Source organism: Podarcis vaucheri (assembly GCF_965113315.1).
Source record: "Podarcis vaucheri genome assembly, chromosome: 3".
In the NCBI taxonomy this organism is placed as follows: domain Eukaryota; kingdom Metazoa; phylum Chordata; class Lepidosauria; order Squamata; family Lacertidae; genus Podarcis; species Podarcis vaucheri.
This window is the reverse complement of record NC_138761.1, coordinates 2444286-2467578: the sequence shown is the minus strand read 5'-3', so window position 1 is coordinate 2467578 and position 23293 is coordinate 2444286. Positions and strand designations below refer to the sequence as shown.

The 23293-nt window shown below is 47.9% G+C and overlaps 1 protein-coding gene across 12 annotated transcripts in view; it reads right to left on the bottom strand.

Moving 5' to 3' along the window:
* OTOF (otoferlin) overlaps positions 1 to 23293 on the bottom strand; it is a 221762-nt gene that overhangs the window by 180241 nt on the left and 18228 nt on the right. For all 12 annotated transcript variants that reach the window (XM_082217194.1, XM_082217197.1, XM_082217190.1 and 9 more), the window contains exon 2: positions 19528 to 19586. In XM_082217194.1, the coding sequence (XP_082073320.1) occupies positions 19528 to 19586 (59 nt within the window). The remainder of the gene's footprint in view (positions 1 to 19527; positions 19587 to 23293) is intronic.

Sequence of the window (23293 nt, the reverse complement as noted above, 5' to 3'; positions counted from 1 at the left end):
CATCACTTACAGCTGCTCCACTACTGGTCAGGTCAGGGGAGGCTGAGGCGGCCCCTGGGTCTAGTCACCCACCAACGTCTCCCAAGCTGCAGAGACTCAGGTCTGAGAGAAGGAGAGACCTGAGGACTCGCAGGAGGAGTGCTCGCCTTCGGGGAAGACAGGGAGGTGAGTCGCCGGGGGATCAGGAACGGCCGTTACCCCGACAGAGATAAAAGGCTGCCGGACCCTGCCCCAGGTTGCAGGAGCAACATTGCTGGAACTTGCCTGTTACCCTGTGCCTGACCTTGCCTGGTTTCCTGCCTTGGCCCTGTTGGACTGACTCCTTGAAGAACCCTTGGATTCAGGACTGGATCTGGACCACATTGCTCGGGTTTCCCCCAGGCCCAGCACATGGGGCCTCCCGCTGCTGCCGCACGATTTCTGTTCTCATCCTGAAGCAAAGTTCTTAACCTGAGGTACTATTTCTGGGTTAGCGGAGTCTGTAACCTGAAGCGTCTGTAACCCGCGGTACCACGTATACAGTGGTGCCCCGCAAGACGAATGCCTCGCAAGACGGAAAACGCGCTAGACGAAAGGGTTTTCCGTTTTGGAGGTGCTTCGCAAAACGAATTTCCTATGGGCTTGCTTCACAAGACGAAAATGTCTTGCGAGTTCCTGCAGGGTTTTTTTCCTCCCCCCCTTTTCCCCAAGCCGCTAAGCCGCTTATCAGCTGATCCACTAAGCCGCTAAACCGCTTATCAGCTGATCCACTAAGCCGCTAAACCGCTTATCAGCTGATCCACTAAGCCGCTAAGCCGCTTATCAGCTGATCCACTAAGCCGCTAAACCGCTTATCAGCTGATCCGCTAAGCCCGCTAAACCGCTAATAGTGCTAATCCGCTAAGCAGCTAATGGGCTTGCTTCGCAAGATGAAAAAACCGCAAGACGAAGAGACTCACGGAACGGATTCTTTTCGTCTTGCGAGGCACCACTGTATCTGTAATCAATAAAGTTGTGGTCATTTCTCATCCAGATCATTGTCTACTTGAGCTTATTAATCATGTCTTACCTTTAGCCACCGCTCGGGGGTGGCGGCACTGCAATAATCTGGGGGGACTGAGCCCACAATAAACTTCATGGTCCGTTTCCCCACCTTATTTCCAGAAAAAAGCACTGCTTGGAAGTTTCCAGAGCATAGAAAACAGAAGTTGTGGTGTCTCTGCCCAAATGGGGTACAGCTGGGCCACCAGGTGGAAAAGAAGAGAGAGGGAGAGACATGAATATTGATCATACTTGATGCTTTTTGGTTTATAACATTAGCAGTTTAGGGCAGGCTGACATCAACAGGGAGAAAGCTTTAAATAGCTGGAGTCGCTGAATTCCTTGGGTGCCACCGCCAGCCAACTGAGGCCAATTTTATTTTAAAAACCACGACGTTCAAAGAGGAGTACTGATAGCAGATTGGAAAGAAATCAACCTTCTCTGAACCCAAATTAAAAGCAGCAACAGACTTTTCTGTGCAGCATTATTTTTAAGCTTGTATTGGCACCGTTGCAAAGCAGCGTGGCTCACTGAGTGCGAAGCGAACAGCTTGGGTACTGTAGCACAGATCAGAACACTGGCAACAAATGCTTGCAAATACTAGAGGCACACATTGCCGGCTGCCTAGCAGGGCTGGGTGACAATTCCTGATGAGAAAATGTTCTCGGGATAAAGTGGTTTTTGTGTGTAATTTGCACAAGAAAACAAGCGTCAACATTGCTCACTGAAAGCATCACCGGGAAAAGCAGCCTGTATAAAGTATACAGATATGAAGAGTAGTTCCTTTGAAGCAACTACTCTATTCCGAACTTAAAAATGGAAAGCGTGATGCTGGTAGTCAACAAAAGAGGTTTAAAGACTGTCTCAAGGCAAATCTTAAAAAAAAGTAGTATAAACACCAACAATTGGGAAACACTGGCCTGTGAGTGCTCCAACTGGAGAACAATCTTTACCAAAGGTGTCATGGGCTTTGAAGACACGTGAACTCAGGACCAGTGGCATAGCGTGGGGGGTGCAGGGGGGCCCGGCCGCACCGGGCGCAACATCTGGGGGTTAGGGTTAGGGGGCGCAAATTACTTGCCTTGCCCCGGGTGCTGACAACCCACGCTACGCCAATGCTCAGAAGGCAAGGGAGAAATGTGCTAAGAGGAAAGAATGCTTGGCAAATTCACACCTTGATCAGCTCCACCCCAGAAACCAATGTCCCCACTGTGGAAGGACGTGTGGATCCAGAATTGGCCTCCACAGTCACTTACGGACTCATTGCTAAGACTGTGTTCATGGAAGACGATCTTACTTGGCTACGAGAGACCACCAAAGAAGAAGAAGGTATCTGAAGGAGTGTGTATGCACACGAAAGCTTATACCCAGACAACCTTAGTTGGTCTCTAAGGTGAATCCCAAGCTGGAATTAAGATTGCCGGAAGAAATATCAACAACCTCAGATATGCAGATGACACAACTTTGATGGCAGAAAGTGAGGAGGAATTAAAAAACCTTTTAATGAGGGTGAAAGAGGAGAGCGCAAAATATGGTCTGAAGCTCAACATCAAAGAAACTAAGATCATGGCCACTGGGCCCATCACCTCCTGGCAAATAGAAGGGGAAGAAATGGAGGCAGTGAGAGATTTTATTTTCTTGGGCTCCATGATCACTGCAGATGGTGACAGCAGCTGCAAAATTAAAAGATGCCTGCTTTTTGGGAGAAAAGCAATGACAAACCTAGACAGCATCTTAAAAAGCAGAGACATCACCTTGCCAACAAAGATCCATATAGTCAAAGCTCTGGTTTTCCCAGTAGTGATGTATGGAAGTGAGAGCTGGACCATAAAGATCGCCGAAGAATGGATGCTTTTGAATTATGGTGCTGGAGGAGACTCTTGAGAGTCCCATGGACTGCAAAAAGATCAAACCTCTCCATTCTGAAGGAAATCAGCCCTGAGTGCTCACTGGAAGGACAGATCATGAAGTTGAGGCTCCAAGACTTTGGCCACCTCATGAGAAGAGAAGACTCCCTGGAAAAGACCCTGATGATAGGAGAAGGGGACGCCAGAGGACGAGATGGTTGGACAGTGTTTTCGAAGCTACCAGCATGAGTTTGACAAAACTGCAAGAGGCAGTGGAAGACAGGAGTGCCTGGCGTGCTCTGGTCCAGGGGGTCACGAAGAGTCGGACATGACTAAACGACTCAACAACAACAACAGAATGTGTGCTTTTATTTAAAATGCATCTCTGGGTTATTTGTGGGGCCTGCCTGGCTTTTTTACATGAGTAGAATGTGTGCTTTTATTTAAAATGCATCTCTGGGTTATTTGTAGGGCACAGGAATTTGTTCCTTTTCCCCCTTCAAAATATAGTCTGGCCCCCCACAAGGTCTGAGGGACAGTAGACCGGCCCCCTGCTGAAAATGTTTGCTGACCCCTGCTTTAGTCCACCACTCTAACCACTACACCATACTGTCTTAGCATATTAGAGAAAAATATGGGTGTAATTTCATTCTTGTTCCAGAGCCCTCATTGGTTCTGATTAACATCCTCTCATTCCGGCATCTTGTGCCCTCCTGAACTTTGTAAGACCAGGCCGTCAAAACCTCCCATCTAACAAACTTGACCTTACAGCATTTCATTGATTGTTGCCTATTATCTCACAGAGGCTGTTAAGGGGAAGCATGAAATGTGAGTTTTGCTCTCCTTTGAGCTTCGCTCGTGCTAGTTAACCTCTCTCTGTGCTGCAGCTAATTAGCTGCTTTTGCTCAATGTTTGCAAAACAGGGGTGAGTAAAGTAAAATTTTGCCTACTCACACTTCTCCATCTCAGTCTTTCTCGTAATGAGCAAGGGAGGGAGGAAAACAAAAACCGCGGCTTTGATAAAAAACAAAGCATGAGAAATTAAGACCAATCTGCCAGCGGCCTATCTGAGCCATCATCCTCTTTTCACAGTGGCCAACCAGCTGCCTGAGGGAAAGCAGCAAGGATTGTTTCGAACACAAGACCCCTCTCCTCTCCTGGGGTTTCCAGCAACTGGGATTCAGAAGCATTGTGGAGGCGGAGCATGTGGGAATGTTCAGGGTGGCAGGAGAGGATATGTTGTTTATTAATATCCTTCCTAACTTGTGCTAGCAAGTCCCTTTACTTAGCAGAGTTACATTCCCCTTTTTACATGCACAGCAGATAGCTGGTTGCAGGCTCGTGTGAGCCTCTCACTATTATGCAATCCAGTCTGTCTCAGATTGAATTGTACATTCCTGGTAAGTTCCCTTGAATCCCTCTTAAAAGAATAAAGACGCCACAATCTTATTCAAAGTCAATAAAAGAAGTTTACTTACATCAGTTCACAGTTGGATCCTTGAAGGCAGACTTAGTTGCAAATATGTACATGTGGATCTACTCCATATGGGGGAATAATCCTATTGCCTCCGCTAGCTGAGATCTAGCAGAGCAGTCCTAGCTAGAAGCTGGTCAAACGAAGAAGTCAAAAAGAGAGAGGTGTGCTGCATGATTTGTCCTTTTGTTACCTGGACAGGTAAGGTCACGCCCACCTTCTATCACATGCAAAAGGAAGGATGCTCCAGCCCAGGAGGAACCGGACATTTTGACTGGCTGGACCAGGGGTCTGCAACCTTTAAGACAAAAAGAGCCACTTGGACCCATTTCCGAAGAAAAAAAAAGCTGGGAGCCGCAAAACCATTGCGACATTTAAAAGAAATATATCTCCAGGGCCGCGATCTGACAGCGGGTGGGAAGGTGACGTCGGGACGGTGCGTGACTAACGCACGCACCGCCCCCATGCGACGTCACACCCAGTACAGCGCCCGCCACAGTGGGGAGTGTCGGGGCGCATAATGCGCCTCCTCCCCTTGTTAGTATCTGCCCCGGAGCCGCGGCAAAGGTGTAAAAGAGCCACATGCGGCTCCGGAGCCGTGGGTTGCAGACCCCTGGGCTGGACCAAACATCCCCTTGCATGTCCACTCTAGGAAAACAAGGAATGTTGTACTTGACTGCTCCCAGTGGTTTACATCCCACAGAGCATAGCTGTCCTGGCTAGTAGCTGTTTATAACCTTCGCCTCCTCCATTAATTTGTCTCATCCTCTTTTAAAGCCATCAAAGTTGGTAGCCATCACTCCTTCATGGAGTTCCATAGTTTAACTCTCCACTGCAGGAAGAACTTATCTGTCCTGAATCTTTCAACATTTGACTTCCATAGGATGTCCATGAGTATCCATGACAGGCATAATTCTATAAATTCCTATCATGTTGTCTGCTACTCGCCTTTTCTCTAAATTAGGTAAAGGGTAAAGGGACCCCTGACCATTAGGTCCAGTCGTGGCCGACTCTGGGGTTGTGGCGCTCATCTCGCTTTATTGGCCAAGGGAGCTGGCGTACAGCTTCCGGGTCATGTGGCCAGCATGACTCAGCCGCTTCTGGTGAACCAGAGCAGCGCACAGAAACACCATTTGCCTTCCCGCCGGAGTGGTACCTATTTATCTACTTGCACTGGCGTGCTTTTGAACTGCTAGGTGGGCAGGAGCTGGGACCGAACAATGGGAGCTCACCCCGTCGTGGGGATTCAAACCGCCGACCTTCTGATCGGCAGGCCCTAGGCTTTGTGGTTTAACCCACAGCACCACCCGCGTCCCTTTTTCTCTGAATTACAAAGTACCAAAAGCTGCCAAATTCCTTCATATGGGAGTCGCATCACCCCTTGATTTTTCCTGAACCTTTTTCTCAACATTTTCTCAGCTATTTGAGGTGAGGCTACCCAAACTGTACACCGTATTCCAAACACGGCAGCGCTATAGATTTGTACAGCAGAATTATTGGCAGAAAAGCAAATTAGCTAGCAAAAACAGTATCGGAGGTAATACTCTTATGGCGCTGAACTGAATGAAGATGTGGGGAAATAAATTCTTGTTTGTGGAAATGTTTTGAGTTTTTTGGGGGAAAAACGCACGACATGAAATTTAAACAAACATAAGCTGGAGCTTAAATAGTTTGTTGCTAAGAGACTGGGGTTCAGAAACCCTATTGATGTGAGGTTTTCCTGCAGTCAGTTTGCAGGCTTACGTGCCGTCCTCTTCCATGATCAAATATCTCGTGGGAATTTCGTTCATCCTCCCAGTCTCTGCTCTCGGCAGGAACCGAATCTCTCTTCTCAATGCGTTTGCTGAGCTTGCAAGTTGTTTGTTGCGAAGGGGAAAGTGGAGCAAGACTTTAGGAGCTGAGGTTGGCTTGGACCCAGGGCTCTCCCCCCCCCCTTTGCTGCTTTCCTGTAATCACACTCAAGGAAGAGAAGTTGAATCTGTCATTGCCTGGAGTGTGAACAGCAAGGCGGAAAAGGATCCAAACTCCTGGGAGGATGGGGGATGTGTGTGTGTGTCCCCCGCAGCACAACTCAGATGAAAACAACCAGTGTGGTGTAATGGCTGAAGTGCTGGTTTATGACCTGGGAGACCTGGGTTCGAATCCCCACTTGGCCATGATGCGCACTGGGTGTGACCTGGGGGCCTGCCTCACCCCTTGTTGTGGGGTGAAATGGGGAGGAGGAGGAGGAGGAGACCCATGTTTGTTACCTTGAGCATCTCGGAGGAAAAGGTGGTGAATAAAGCTAACGAAATAAGTAAGTAAATAAAACAAAAAAGTCATTCCCTTCTCAAGTACTCTTGCCAGATTTAATGTACCGTATTTTTCGCTCTATAAGACACACTTTTCCCCCTCCCAAAATTAAGGGGAAATGTGTGTGCGTCTTATGGAGTGAATGCAGGCTCCATGGCTTCAGCGATAGCAACACGAAGCCTCCAGAGCGCAGTGGGACTGCTCCCGCTGCGCGCCGGAGGCTTCACGTTGCTTTTGCTGAAGGCTGGAGAGCGAGAGGGGTCGATGCGAACCGATCCCTCTTGCTCTCCTGGCTTCGCTTCCCTCTCTGCGCAGCGCCCTTCAGCGAAGAGGGAGGAGAAATGGAAGGGGCTCCATTTCTCCTCCCACTTCGCTGAAGGGGCACTGTGCAGAGAGGGAGAGATTTATTTTTTCTTGTTCTCCCCTTCTAAAACAAGGTGCGTCCTACAGTCGGGTGCGTCCTATAGAGCGAAAAATACGGTATCTTCTTCTTTTCTTTGGCGATCCCTCGTAGCCAAGTAAGATTGTCTTCCATAAACATGGTTTTGACAGTGAGTCCGTAAGTGACTGTGGAGGCCAGTTCTGGATCCACACGTCCTTCCACAGTGGGGACATTGTTTTCTGGGCAGGAGTTGATCCCGGTGTGGATTTGCCAAGCGTGCCTTCCTCCGAGCACGTTTCTCCCTTGCATCCTGGGAGACAAGGGTTCAAATGCCCACTTCCATGAAGTTTACCAGGGAAACTTAGGAAAGTGCTTCTTGATGACAACACAAAAGTGAGAGCATGTGGTGAAAGTGCCAGACTGGGCACACCTCTTGTAGTCATTGCCATAGTATGTATGCGATGCATGTATATGATTCATGGGAAAGATCTTCTGGAACACCACCTCGCTGAAATGGGGATACAGGGCATAACCTGACAATGGTTGTACTCCTTTATCTCTGGTCGGGGACAGTGTGGCGCTAAGGAGGGAGATGTTGTCGCGCCACTCCTTGGTGTGTGGAGTGCCGCAGGGCGCAATCCTCTCCCCGATGCTTTTTAACATCTGTATGTGCCCCCTCGCCCAGATTGTCCAGACCTTTGGGCTGGGCCATCACCAATATGCTGACGACAATCAGCTCTATCTGCTGATGGACGGCCACCCTGACTCAGCCCCGGACACACTGACCAGCTGCTTGGAAGCTGTGGCTGGATGGTTTCGTGGGAGCTGACTGAAATTAAATATTTCGACGACAGAGCTCCTCTGGCTGGGTCAGGATGGTCTGGGGATGAGGGACCAACTCCCTTCTCTTGCGGGGGCCCAATTAGTGTCATTGCCTTCCGATAAGAGTTTGGATGTAATCCTTGACGCCTCCCTTTCCATGGAGGCACAGGCTACAGCAACAGCCAAGGCGACATTTTTCCACCTTCGCCGCATCAAGCAGTTGGTCCCTTACCTTTCCCGCCCCGACCTGGCCACAGTGATCCATGCGACAGTCACCTCCAGGCTTCACTACTGTAATTCGCTCTACGCGGGGCTGCCCTTGAAGCTGACCCAGAAACTCCAGCGGGTACAGAATGCTGCAGCGAGGCTCCTCACGGGGTCTCTGCCATGGGAGCATATTCATCCAGTGCTTTTCCAGCTGCACTGGCTCCCGGTGGAGTACAGGGTCAGATTTAAGGTGCTGGTTTTGACCTTTAAAGCCCTTCACGGCCTAGGACCCTCATACCTACGGGACCGCCTCTCCCGGTATGCCCCGAGGAGGACCTTAAGGTCCATAAATAGCAACACCCTAGTGGTCCCAGGCGTTTAGGAAGTCAGATTAGTCTCAACCAGAGGCAGGGCCTTTTCAACACTGGCCCCAACTTGGTGGAACGCTCTGTCTCATGAGACCAGGGCCCTGCAGGATCTGATTTCTTTCCGCAGGGCCTGTAAGGCAGAGTTGTTCCGCTTGGCCTTTGGCTTGGAATCAACTTGATCCCCTCCCCCTCTTTCCTTTTTCCTTTCTCCTTCTGTGATGGAACCCCTATCTGGGGACTTCCCTGGCTTTTTTCTGGCCCACGTAGGACCAGTCTGGATAGTTGGCCTTGGTGAAGACTTGACGTTTTCATCCCCAAAAAAGTTTTTTTTATTTGAGTTCCTACTGAAATGAGGCTGCATTTTAATGTTTTATTGTTGTATTTTAATCTTGTTTTTAAATTGTATTTCAGTCAATTGTTTTTATACCTGGTGTCAGCCACCCTGAGCCCGGTCTTGGCAGGGGAGGGCGGGGTATAAATAAAAAATTATTATTATTATTATTATTATTATTATTATTATTATTATTATTATTATACTTTGTTGTTGTTTAGCCGTTTAGTCGTGTCCGACTCTTCGTGACCCCATGGACCAGAGCACGCCAGGATTTACTGTACTTAGAACCCTAGAACTGTAGAGTTGGGAGGGAAGACCAAAACTCATCTAGTCCAAGCCCTGGCAATGAAGGAGTTGGCATTTCAAAAGCAGGGAATCTAGAGTCAGGAGCTGACACAGCCAGAAGAACTCATTCATCATAAGCTAAGGAGGAGGAGATGTAGATTTCAGAGGTGGCAGAAACTCCACTCCAGTTATCCCAAGAGACCAGGGCAGCTTTCAGTGGTAATTACATCTTTTCCAAAGCCATTTATGAGTTCTTCATGAATTATTAGGATGATGCAATGCTGTTCACAACCCACTGATTGTGAAACAGCTACACTGCTGGCTGAGAAACATCCATCCATTTCGGAAATGACAGGAATGTTGGCCAGCAATCCTTCAGCATAACACTTCTCTGATTGGATGGGGCCAGAATCTGAAGCCCTGGACAGAGATAATGGAACACGTGCAGGTTGGTGGAGTCATAGAATGAGAGGACTGTAGAGATTGAAGGGACCCCACAGGGTCATCTAGTCCAACCCCCCTGCAATGCAGGGATCTCAACTCAAGCATCCAAGACCCAACCTCTGCTAAGAAACCTACCATGACATTAAAACTCATGGACATTCATGAACGGTAGAAGAATCGGGACAGATTTTTTTTAAAGTCCTTCTTCACATAGCATGCAGTTAAACTATGGAACTCCCTGCCACAGGAGGCAGGGATGGAAGGCTTTGAAAAGAGGATTGGGCAAATTGATTGAGGAGGGGAGGGCTATTGGTGACCAGGCTCTGCTTCCATAGTTGGAAGTAGCAATGCTCCACAGGAGGGGAGAGGACTCCTCTGGTCAGATCCTGCGTGCATGGTCCCCAATGGGGCATCTTCTTGGACTAGCTGAGCCATTGGCCTGATCCAGTCGGCTCTCTTTATGATAAGGTACCAGTTGGGTTGGGCTGCCAGGTGTTTCATTCTCTCTCGTGCTGCAGAATATGTGACTACTAGATCACATGCTCTGTGTGTTGATATTCCATTCTTTGGAAGTGTGGCAATGGAAGGAACTGGGACGCCATTTCCGTCACCTTTATTCTGCTGTTGTGCTCTCTCGGAGGAGAAGAAACATGCCATGACTGCTCTGTTCTTTATTTTGATCCTGTAAATAAATCATTAGGGATGCGGGTGGCGCTGTGGGTTAAACCACAGAGCCTAGGACTTGCCGATCAGAAGGTCGGCGGTTCGAATCCCTGTAACGGGGTGAGCTCCCATTGCTCGGTCCCTGCTGCTGCCCACCTAGCAGTTCAAAAGCACTAAGTGGAAGTAGATCAATAGGTACCGCTCTGGCGGGAAGGTAAACGGTGTTTCCGTGTGCTGCTCTGGTTCGCCAGAAGTGGATTAATCATGCTGGCCACATGACCCGGAAGCTGTACGCCGGCTCCCTCGGCCAATAAAGCGAGATGAGCACCGCAACCCCAGAGTTGGTCACAACTGGACCAAATGGTCAGGGATCCCTTTACCTTTACCTTTAAATAAATCACTAAACCCAGATGCTACATATACTCAGTCTCAGCGCCTGCTAAGTTTTGCTGCTTGCTTGAACATCCAGAGGGGTGAATGCTCTGCTCTGCTGTGCTATGCATTCTGGATTGGTGCCGGGAGAAGGCCGTCTCCCACCCAAAAGCACCAACAATGTCTTCGCCTGCCTTCTGTCTTTAAGGATGGGACAGACTTTGGAGCGAGCTCCCATCCACCAGTTTACTCTTAATATTCTGGAACTGTTAACTGCTGCAAAGGCCCCCAAGTCTCTGGTGTTGTGGCTGGCACAGTAGGCTGGCGTGGTGCCCTCCTGTCCAAGCCAAAGCACAACACAGAAAAGCAGTTGGCACCTCCCGTGGAAACCACTCCTGCCTCCCAAAAGAGAGGTGCAGGCTTTACTCTCTGGAAATCAGAATTGTGTTTTGTTTTGTGTTGGGTTTGTTCAGGTCAGACTTTTCAATGTGGGTTGTCAGCCCTTGCTAGTGGAAGCCTGTTGCCAGAAACTGCAGGAGAGGAGAGAGGCTTTTGGGTTCGAATCCTGCTTGCAACTTTTCCATAATGTGGTAACAGGATGCTGGACTAGGAGGTCTGCTGGCCTGATCCAGCAGGTGATTATGTTCTTACCTCGCAATTGCCAGCCTGAGCAAAAGCTAATAAATACTAAGGATTCCTTGCCAACAAAAGTCCATATAGTTAAAGCTATGGTTTTCCCTGTAGTGATGTACAGAAGTGAGAGCTGGACCATAAAGAAGGCTGATTGCCGAAGAATTGATGCTTTTGAATTACGGTGCTGAAGGAGACTCTTGAGAGTCCCATGGACTGCAAGAAGATCAGACCTCTCCATTCTGAAGGAAATCAGCCCCGAGTGCTCCCTGGAAGGACAGATCCTGAAGCTGAGGCTCCAATCCTTTGGCCACCTCATGAGAAGAGAAGACTCCCTCGAAAAGACCCTGATGCTGGGAAAGATGGAGGGCGCAAGGAGAAGGGGGCGACAGAGGACGAGATGGTGGGACAGTGTTCTCAAAGCTACCAGCATGAGTTTGACCAAATTGCGGGAGGCAGTGGAAGACAGGAGTGCCTGGCCTGCTCTGGTCCAGGGGGTCACAAAGAGGTGGACACGACTAAATGACTAAACAACAACAACACTAAGGCTGCCCAAACAGTGAAGCCTAGCAGCTGAAAAACACAGCCCAAAGCACCTTTACAGGGAAGGACGAGAAAGACCCACCAATTCCACGCGATGAGAACTGCAGCCACTGCCTGCCTTTTCAAAATAAACACGGTCCCTGGGGAAATTATTATTTTTTACTGCAGCCAATTAAAAACAGCCATTAGGATCCTCTTCCTGGGGAGAAACGTGCTCCATTAGCACCGTGTTAATAAAGCAGACTTCTCGTGGCTCACGTTTTTGCTGCAGCGTTCAGAGGCAAGAGTCAAAGTGTTTTGCGGCGAGGTGCAGGACAAAGAACATTTTGGCCTGGAGAAAGCAGCGGCTTGAGTTTTCTGAAACTGAAATTTCTCCCCAAAGCAAATGAGGCTGATTTGCAGAGGACAATCTGAACATTTTCTGGTGCCTTAAGACCTGGCAAGGGGAAGCTGAAGCAGTTTCCATCAACTTGGATGCCTTTATAGGAGGATGAGACACATTCTGTTGATGGCGTTGATGTCTTTTTTGCCAGGATGGCTGTGTTCTGCTTGCATAGCCGGAGATAACAATTCTTCTGAATGCCAGGTACTGGAAACTGCAGGAAGACAGAGGGCTCCTGTGTTCGGATCCTGATTGTGGGTTTCCCATAATGAGCATCTGGCTGGCCACTTTGAGAACTGTGGGCATGTTAAGGGTGGCAGGAGAGGATATATTGTTTATTAATATATTCCCTAACTTGCACTAGCAAGTCCCTTTACTTAGCAGAGTTACATTCCCCTTTTTACATGCACAGCAGATAGCTGGTTGCAGGCTCGTGTGAGCCTCTCAATATTATGCAATTCAGTCTGTCTCAGATTGAATTGTATAGTTCCTGGTAAGTTCCCTTGAATCCCTCTTAAAAGAATAAAGACGCCACAATCTTATTCAAAGTCAATAAAAGAAGTTTAGTCACATCAGTTCACAGTTGGATTCCTAAAGGCAGACTTAGTTACAAATATGTACATGTGGATCTACCCCATATGGAGGAATAATCCCAGTGCTTCTGCTAGCTGAGAGCTAGCAGAGCAGTCCTAGCTAAAAGCTGGTCCGATGAAGAAGGGAGTCAAAAAGACAGAGGTGTGTTGCCTGACTCGTCGTTTTGTTACCTGGACAGGTTAGGTCACACCCACCTTCTATCACATGCAAAAGGAAGGATGCTCCAGCCCAGGAGGAACAGGAAGTTTCAACTGGTTGAACCAAACATCCCCTTGCATGTCCACTCTAGGAAAACAAGGAATGTTGTACTTGACTGCTCCCAGTGGATTACATCCCACAAGAACAGGATTCTGGACAAGATGGATCACTGGCTTGATCCAGCAAGCTGTTCTTCTATTCTTAGTTTGACGTGAGGATTGGTGCTCTTTTCCCCCAGGTTTCTACAATCTGGTTGAACGTTTTGGATGCCAAGGGACAAGGGGAGGTAACAGCAAATGGCAGACAGTCTTATTTTTGGCCACCCTGAGCTATGCCCTACCGGTTCCTCATTCTTAACAGAGTGGGGAGGGCCCTCCAAAAGTGGCCAGGTTGCAAGCCATTGGATGGAGGGAAGTCTCAAGCACGGGTCTCCTTGCCTTTGATGTACTGGGCTGTGCTAGAGTCAAAGAATCTTAGCGTTGGAAGGGAACCAAGGGTCATCTAGTCCAACCCCTTTCCCAGCAGGAATAACCCCCTGAAATCCTCCCATCACAGGCTTGACTACTTATTGCTGTTCCAGAAGGAGGGAGAGGAGACTGAAATTGGCCTCCTGAATGAATGCGAGGCAGCTGCGTCTGTTCATCTGTTCATCCATCTGGGCTTTGGCGGCCTGCTGGTTGCCGGGCAACCCAGAATTGACTTTCAGGAGGCTCTTTTTGGCAGTTGAGCAAACCCAGAAGTCTGTCAAAACTTTCCCGACGGCCTCTCCAAGGCATTCTAGTTGGAAGGGGGATCACTCTGCTCAGTAAGAACGGCCCTTCCCTCCCGAAATGCTAAATTACATTGCATATCTTTTGCCATTTCACCACCGCCCAATGAGCAAAAGGAAAAGGTAAAGGGACCCCTGACCATTAGGTCCAGTCGTGGCCGACTCTGGGGTTGTGGCGCTCATCTCTCTTTACTGGCCGAGGGAGCCGGCGTACAGCTTCCGGGTCATGTGGCCAGCAGGACTAAGCCGCTTCTGGCAAACCAGAGCAGCGCACGGAAACGCTGTTTACCTTCCCGCCGGAGCGGTACCTATTTATCTACTTGCACTTTGTGCTTTCAGACTGCTGGGTTGGCAGGAGCTGAGACAGAGGAAAGGGAGTTCACCTCGTTGTGGGATTCGAAGTGCCGACCATTTGATCAGCAAGTCCTAGGCTCTGTGGTTTAACCCGCAGCAGCACCCGGGTCTCATCCAATGAGCAAAGGAACCCCTTAGTCAAGCATGGCTGGCCAACCACATTTTGCAACAGGCTTTTATCTATTTTGTTTTGTCAATTTTGCTCCAGAGGAGAATAACCTGGTTTTCTGTAACTGTAACTCCATTTTAGCAAACTCCTTTCCTATTGCATTAACTCTGTGTGGTCTCAGATCATCCTAAACACTCTGACACTGAGAGCTGGAACATCAATCTACCAAATGAGGCTTCAGAGAAACCTGGGGAATTTTTGGAGGCTGATAAGCGGCAGGAATGGGGGGACGGGATTCTGTTTTCTTTGAGTAACTCAGTTGGGAACAGGAGGATAGCTAGCTTGGGGCAGCTGGGATGTGACCATGTCATTCTGCAAATGTTACCCTTTCTGGCCCAGCAGAAGGACCCCTTAGGGCGCTGGTGCCAATTAAGATGAGCATGCAAGATAAATGAGAATGTGAAAGGGATCAAACACATCATTACAAAAGTCCAATTAAGATGGGGGTTTGGAACAAAGGCAACTTTGATGCCACAGGCTCAGCTCTGATAAATGATAAGTTCATGTGTCTTCCTTTCTGCTTTCATCTGGGTTGTAAGGGGTTCTCTGCAAGCCTCACTCAAAACAAAGGAAATGACCTGTGGGCAGTTCAAACTTCCTGGTGGGGTTTTCCCAGCAAAAATTTTCTTCCCAGCCGAAATTTTCTTAATTCTACATTAGTCAAACTTGTAACAAAAAAAATCAGGGATGACTCACACTAAGAACTGCAGGTAGTGATGGAAGACTCTATCAGTTTCAGTTTCTTATTTTTCCAGTCTTCCAGTGCTCCCCATTTCCACATCAGTCTGTGTGTTTTTTTTAAGAAGTCCTCACCAAAATCCACACATATTTGTGTGTGCATTTCACTTCCCAAATACTTTTTTGTGTGGAAAATATATGCCTTTTTGCAATGAGATTTCCCCTAACCTAATGCATTTTTGTGCATTGCTTTCACCAACACAAACATTTCTTGCTCAAGTTCTCCCCTAATATGCACTTTGGGGGGGACACCTGCTTTGCTCGGGGAAACTATGTTGCAGCTGAAATAAAAAAAAATAAGGTCTTATATATATAATAAATGTTCATGGATGTGCCAGGCAAACACGTACTTAAATGTATGGGCCACATGTCTGAGGCAGCACAGGAGTGCAGCCCTGGAGCCATTTTGGCTCCCCAACTGACCAAATGTTTTCTCTGCAAGGTCAAAGGAAAATGGAGAAGCCTCCCCATTGTCTTTTCCTTCACAAAACCTGTCTTAAGGGTATGTCTGTGTATGAATAGGGTGAGCCTGTGACCTGACTCAGGAACTAAGTATTTGTCATTACAAAAGACTGGCCAGGCTCCCCAGGGTATCCAAGCAAGTGAGCATTAACAGGTAACCTGCCAGACAGGAGGTAAACAAGGCACTCAGATTTCTGTTGTAGACCACCCTTTCTGTGATGTAGGTATGATGTTTCTGGGGGTGGTCTTGAACTCCAGAGCGGGCAATTTAAAATGTCTATATAAGGGCGGACACACCTGTGTCTGGGTCCTCCTCCTTCTCCTGCGAGTGAGGGGAGCACCCTGTTGCAAGAGTTCAATAAAGATTAGGCTTACGAGCTGCTTTGCTTCTCAATATTCTCTGCTTGGCCTCTGTTCTTTTCTCCGACCGATGGAGAACCTGCAAAGGACTCTATAAGGGCTCTCGTGTCCCCCATAAGGAAATAAAGGCAGATTTTCGTTTATTACACAGAAAATTCAGGAAAGCATAGATTTTCAATGGGGAGCTGTTGAATTCTGGTTTGCACACGTCCGGTTTGGGTAGTGCAAATAAGGGAATGGATTCCTGCCCCCTCGTTGCCGGTTCCAAACCTCAAAGTGGCAGTGAGGCAAGGAGCAACCCCCTCGCCTCCTTCAACATTGACACCTCTGCATACAGCTGACTGGCTCTGAAGGTTGCAAGCGAAAAGGAGCTTTTTGCAGCAGAGGAGAACTCGGATCTGCTGCAAAGTGGCAGGAGGAGGGGAGAGAGAGAGAGAGAGAGAGAGAGAGAGAGAGAGAGAGAGAGAGAAGAGGTGGAAGAAGGGAAAACCAGGGGGACCCGTCTTCTGCAACCTGAGTGTTTTTAAGAACTTGGCAAGCGGCGCTGTGAGGGAGGCAGTTATGTAAGGTTTGCAGCACCGGAGGTTTATGTAACGAGAGGAGGAAAATCAGCTTTGCAGGCACTAAACTCAGCAGAGAAAGTTTGGGAGCAACAGCAGAGGAATTAGCCACAATCTCACGGTGGGTGGTCAGGGTCAGGGTCAGGGATGGGAGTCTGCTTTGAGTTGGCTGTTGTCAAAGAAAGGCTCACTCCAGCCTGTGTGTGTGTGAAGGAATGTTTTTTATAAAAAAAGAAGTTTTCTTTGGAGCATGTGCAGAGTGCCCATTACACATCCCCTCCACAGAACCCCAACCAGCCCACACAGATGTGGCATGAAAAAGGGCAGAAATACAATTCCCTAGAGGGGCGAGGGGGGCGCTGTGGGTTAAACCACAGAGCCTAGGACTTGCCGATCAGAAGGTAGGCAGTTCGAATTCCCGCGACCGGGTGAGCTCCCGTTGCTCAGTCCCAGCTCATGCCAACCTACCAGTTCGAAATCACGTCAAAGTGCAAGTAGATAAATAGGTACCACTCCGGTGGGAAGATAAATGGCATTTCCGTGCACTGCTCTGGTTCGCCAGAAGCGGCTTAGTCCAGCTGTATGCCGACTCCCTTGGCCAATAAAGCAAGATGAGCGCCGCAACCCCAGATTCGGCCACGACTGGACCTAATGGTCAGGGGTCCCTTTACCTTTACAATTCCCTAGCTAAAATAAAAAAAATTCCTTACAGTAGCACCTTAAAGACCAACTAAGTTAGTTCTTGGTATGAGCTTTCGTGTGCATGCACACTTCTTCAGATACACTGAAACAGAAGTTGCCAGATCCTTCTATATAGTGAGAAGGTGGGGAGGGGTATTACTCAGAAGGGTGGTGGGAATGGGAGACTGGCAGATAGCTGAGATGAGCCTGTTGACGACTCTTAACGACTGCAATAGGTCTTACAGGAAAAGGCAAGGGGTGAGAAGGTGAGAAATGGCTTAGTCATGTATAATGAGATAAGAATCCAATGTCTCTGTTCAGACCAGGTCTCTCCATGGTTTTAAGTTTGGTAATGAGTTGCAATTCAGCAGCTTCTCTTTCCAGTCTATTTCAGGTAAGACCTATTACAGTCATTAAGAGCCTCCTGTGGCAGGGAGTTCCACCGGTTAACCACGCACCGCATGGAAAAGTCCTTTCTTTTCGCTGCTCTGGTTCTTCAAACATTTAGCTTCACAAGATGCCCGCGAGTGAGAGAGAGAGGGGGGGAGAGAGAGAGGGAGAGACAAAAGCTTTCCTCCCTCCTCTTTCTCCTCTTTCTCCATGCAAGGCATCATTTTAGAAACCTCTTTTTTTTGCAAACACAGCTGCCGTTGCTGTGTTGCCTCTTTAGAAACCAGCAGCTGGTTCAAACATTCAGTGCATTTTCCTCTCCAACTTTCAAAACCTGTAAAAAAGGGAGGTTTCAAAAATCTGTCTGACACATCATTCCTACATCCGAAGGATGCACACAGATATTTTCTCAGCCCACAGAACATCTGGGCAATCATCCTGCCTGAAAAGTGTTGCGTTGTTTCTTGATATTTCATACTTTCTCCCTTCTGCACATAAACCAAGGATGCAAGGATAGGCCTGAACTTTCTGGGAAATGGGAATATCTTTGCAGAGACTCTCCTGAGCACATTACCTGCGATACACCTGCCAGGTGAATCATCATAGAATCATAGAATTGTAGGGTTGGAAGGGACCAGAACGGTAATCTAGTTCAATTCAGGTGTGTCCTTACTTCTTCCTAGATGACCCTTTGGATCCCTTCTCATTCTATGATTCTCTGAAATTTGTGCCAAGGGGAAAGGCAGGCATCGTATAACTCGACATTGTTTTCAAAACTGTACACTCTAGCCTTCCCACAACAAAGTGGACGGTGCAAGTCAAACGATCCATTCCAGAAAAGAAAAAGCACTGATATTTGCACACACTATAAAATGAAAATTTAAAAAAAATGGAGAATTGCAAAGAAGAAAACTCCCTGGAGATCTCTGTCCGTCTCACCTTCATCCCCACCGAGACACAGCTAAGAACATTCTTAAAGTCCCATCAAAATAAGGGTTGAGTGTCCTTCCCTGGCAAGATGATTCCAAAGTCTTGGTGCCACCACGCCAAAGGCCCTGTTCTGCTCCTGTTTGCCACCAGCCTCGCTTTGGATGGTAAGAGTCAGGCAAGCATCTCACTTGACGGACAGGAGTGAGTGGTTCTTTCACCATCCTAGTTCCAAACAGTTTAGGGTGTTCTAAACCAGCACTTTAAACCATGCCCGGCATCCCTTCGTCTAGTGGTTCCCAAATATTTTGGAGCTGCCAGTGGCTTGGTTCCATAAACTCATCCCCGGTGCCCTGTACCCTATAAAAAGCATTATTCAGAATAGCAGTTTGCACAACCCACTAAGGAAGAGAACCACATCATAAAATCCAAAACAGTAACAATTAATTGCATGATGATGATCCTATCCAATCAGAAATATCTAGTTTAATTAACTCCACAAAACGGATTAATTGGTCCAGCGATACCAGCTTTTCAAAGTCAGAGAAGGCATTCATAGAATCATAGAATCATAGAGTTGGAAGAGACCACAAGGGCCATCGAGTCCAACCCCCTGCCAAGCAGGAAACACCATCAGAGCACTCCTGACATATGGTTGTCAAGCCTCTGCTTAAAGACCTCCAAAGTAGGAGACTCCACCACACTCCTTGGCAGCAAATTCCACTGTCGAACAGCTCTTACTGTCAGGAAGTTCTTCCTAATGTTTAGGTGGAATCTTCTTTCTTGTAGTTTGGATCCATTGCTCCGTGTCCGCTTCTCTGGAGCAGCAGAAAACAACCTTTCTCCCTCCTCTATGTGACATCCTTTTCTATATTTGAACATGGCTATCATATCACCCCTTAACCTCCTCTTCTCCAGGCTAAACATGCCCAGCTCCCTTAGCCGTTCCTCATAAGGCATCGTTTCCAGGCCTTTGACCATTTTGGTTGCCCTCCTCTGGCCACGTTCCAGTTTGTCAGTGTCCTTCTTGAACTGTGGTGCCCAGAACTGGACACAGTACTCCAGGTGAGGTCTGACCAGAGCAGAATACAGTGGCACTATTACTTCCCCATTCACACCTCCAGCAACCCCCTGCCACCCCATTGCCTCTTAGCACCCCCCCATTGCCCCCTAGAAAGCTGTACCACCCATTGTGGGAACTTTAGTCTGAGGCAGGGGTACTCCTTCCTGCAGATAAAAAAACCCCTCCTCCTTCCGTACCTCATCAAATGGTGCTTCGTCCTCGCAATTCTCGATCACTCGGGTGTAGAAGGAGAGGCCTGCAGGAGAAAAACAAGATTTAGCTTTTGCAGAACAGCACAGAACCCAGAAGAAACATGTTGATAGTTGGGCCAAGAGGAGCTCTTAGCCTCAGTATGCCTTTCTCCATATACACCCACTGAGCCACTTCGACTGGGGGAACCGGCACTGCTCCAGGCACCACAAAATACCTCTTCCACTCCATCTTTGAGTGTTGCAGCACCTACACTGCGGAACTCCCTTCCTATTGACACGAAGCGGGTGCTTCCCTGTTCTCTTTTTGGTTCCTACTGAAAACATTCTTGTTTAGACAAGTCTACCCAGACATTTATGTCTTAATCTGTATTAAGTTTGTTGTGTGTATGGATAAATAGCAGAAGAAAGAAAGAAAGAAAGAAAGAAAGAAAGAAAGAAAGAAAGAAAGAAAGGTTGCACACCACCCCCAACTTCTGAGTGGTGGGAGATTCCAGGGTCCAGTGGGGCTTATCCAAGATTCATGATTCCTTTTATGATACACAGTGGTACCTTTGGATGCGAATGGGATCCGTTCCAGAGCCCCATTTGCATCCTGAAGCGAACGCAACCCATGTCTGTGCATGCGCGGGTCACGATTCGACGCTTCCGTGCGTGCACATGACATCATTTTGAGCATCTGTGCATGCGCGAGCGGCGAAACCCAGAAGCAACGCACTCTGTTACTTCTGGGTTGCCACAGAGTGTAATCTGAAAACACTCAGCCTGAAGCACATTTAACCCGAGGTATGACTGTGTGGTTTATTTACACATATGTACAACCTGAGCCTACAATGGAAGGGTTCACGGCATTAACACCCTGTTTCTCCCATAGCCGAAGCCTTGGATTCAAACGGAAGTCAAACATTCAGGTAGGTAGCCATATTGGTCTGACACAGTCGAAATAAATAAATAAAATTCTGAGTAGCACCTTAGAGACCAACTAAGTTTGTTCTGGGTATAAGCTTTCGTGTGCATGAACACTTCTTCAGATACACTGAAACAGAAGTCACCAGACCCTTATATAGGGTAGGGAGGGGTTTTTCTCAGAAGGGTAGTAGGAAATGGGTGATCGACTCAATGGGTATGGTCAACCTGTTGACGGCTGTTAATGACTGCAATTAGTCCTACAGGAAAAAGCCAGGGATAGTAACCCTGGAGTAAATAGATGTAAATACTGTATTTTGATCCATGGTTCATGGAATAATATCCTACCCAACTGCACGGAAACCTTTGCGGTTTTGCTTTAGTCTGTATCAGTCTCCGACTGAACGTAACCTTTTCTGAAATTGCACTAGGGCAAATGGGTTGTGTCCCAGCGCAAAAGACCTGAAATTGCTTTACGTGTATTAGCAATGGAATAACGTGACATTTTTGAACGCGAGCAGTGTGCTCTTGTGGCGTTTGTTGTGAATTAAGTTGTCTGTTGACGCAGGTGGTGCTGCGGGTTAAACCACAGAGCCTAGGGCTTGCCGATCAGAAGGTCAGCGGTTCGAATCCCCGTGACGGCGTGAGCTCCCATTGCTCGGTCCCTGCTCCTGCCAACCTAGCAGTTCGAAAGCACGTCAAAGTGCAAGTAGATCAATAGGTACCACTCCGGCGGAAAGGTAAATGGCATTTCCGTGCACTGCTCTGGTTCGCCAGCTGTACATGACGCGGAAGCTGTATGCCGGCTCCCTCGGCCAATAAAGTGAGATGAGCACCGCAACCCCAGAGTCGGTCACAACTGGACCTAATGGTCAGGGGTCCCTTTACCTTTAAGTTGTCTGTTGTTGCTTTCATTTTCTGTATGAGATTTCATTTTCTTAGAGATTTATATATATATATATATTAAGTGGAAAAGAAATAGTGTGAAGCAATAAAACCCTGTATGGAAATCCCATAAAAAACATTTTTTTGCATTACATCTCATCCTTGTACAATTATATTCTGTGAAACGCCCTGAAACCTCCAGGTATAGAGCAGTATATTCCGTATTTTTTGCACCGTAATACTCACTTTTTTCCTCCTAGAAACTAAGGGGAAAGGTCTGTGCGTGTTATGGAGTGAATGCCTATGGGTGGCGGAGGGGATCTGCTGCAGTCGTGAACAGAGGATCCATGGTTCCCCTTCCTTCCCTCCTCCGTGGCTCGCTTTGAAACAGCAAAGCGGGAGAAGAGCTGCTGAGTGGGGAGGAGAGAGGGACAGAGAGCCTGCTTGCTTTAAAGGAGCAAAGCGGGAGAGGAGAGGAGCCGCTTACATGAGTCCGGAGCTGTTTTTTTTCAGCGAGTCAGGGAGGAGGGAGAGAACAGCTCACTAAATAGCAGCAAAGTTTTTCGCAAGCAGGGTCTCTGTCCCTCTCTCCTCCCCACTCAGCTGGCTAAATAGCAGCAAAGTTTTTCAGCAAGCCAGGGAGGACGGAGAGAAGCAGAGCCTTTAAAGGAGCAAAGCGGGAGAGGAGAGGAGCCTTCTCTCCTTATACCCCTCTTCTGCATTATTAGCAGCATCCTTCTCCACCCACCCCACACGTGCTACTTGTCCCTTGAGTGCTTTTCCTTCCCTCCACACTTAAAACGTGGTTACAAAGCATGGATCCACATGGATCCTCAGGATTTTTGCATTGGGCTACCCCAAACTCACCGTCAGATCACATGTCTGTGGCCACAGCATGAACCACAAAAATCATACATCCACTGTTTCGTTTAGAATATTTTTTTTCTTGTTTTCCTCCTCTAAAAACTACGTGCGTGTTATGGTCGGGTGCATGTTATAGAGCGAAAAATACGGTAAATTCAATAAATAATAATAATAATTTGATCAGACTTCTTTGCTATGAATACGTCAAAGCCTGGGACCCCAAGAGACGGATGAGTACCATTGAGGCAGCCGGCTGACGAATCAAACCCATCAGACACGCTAAGGAGAGAAGCTGTTAATCCTGGGCATGTATATAGATCAGCATTCGCTTTTTATTGCTCCGTCGCAGAGACTCCTCTTTGAATGCAACTTTTACGACATGGCAGGGGATGAGAAACGTTATTAAAATGTTAAGACCATCTACCGCCAAATCGAAATCAACCCTCTCTCAAAGCCAGTAGGCTTTGGTGGTTATTAAATGTGTTTGCCTCCAGCCGAAGAATCCTGTTTGCTGCTTCTGGTTTTAATATTGCTGTGAGCTGCCTCCGATTTGCATCGGGAATGGCAGAGACTTAGAAGGTTCTTCCTGTCGGTGTGGGAATGCTCAGGGTGGCAGGAGAAGATATATTGTTTATTAATATCCTTCCTAACTTGCGCTAGCAAGTTCCTTTACTTAGCAGAGTTACATTCCTCTTTTTACATGCATAGCAGATAGCTGGTTGCAGGCTCGTGTGAGCCTCTCATTGTTGTTGTTGTTGTTGCCGTTTAGTCGTTTAGTCGTGTCCAACTCTTTGTGACCCCCTGGACCAGAACACTTCTGTCTTCCACTGCCTCCCACAGTTTGGTCAAACTCATGCTGGTAGCCTTGAGAACACTGTCCAACCATCTCGTCCTCCGTCGTCCCCTTCTCCTTGTACCCTCCATCTTCCCCAATATCAGGGTCTTTTCCGGGGAGTCTTCTCTTCTCATGAGGTGGCCAAAGTCTTGGAGCCTCAGCTTCACGATCTGTCCTTCCAGTGAGCACTCAGGGCTGATTTCCTTCAGAATGGAGAGGTTTGATCTTCTTGCAGTCCATGGGACTCTCAAGAGTCTCCTCCAG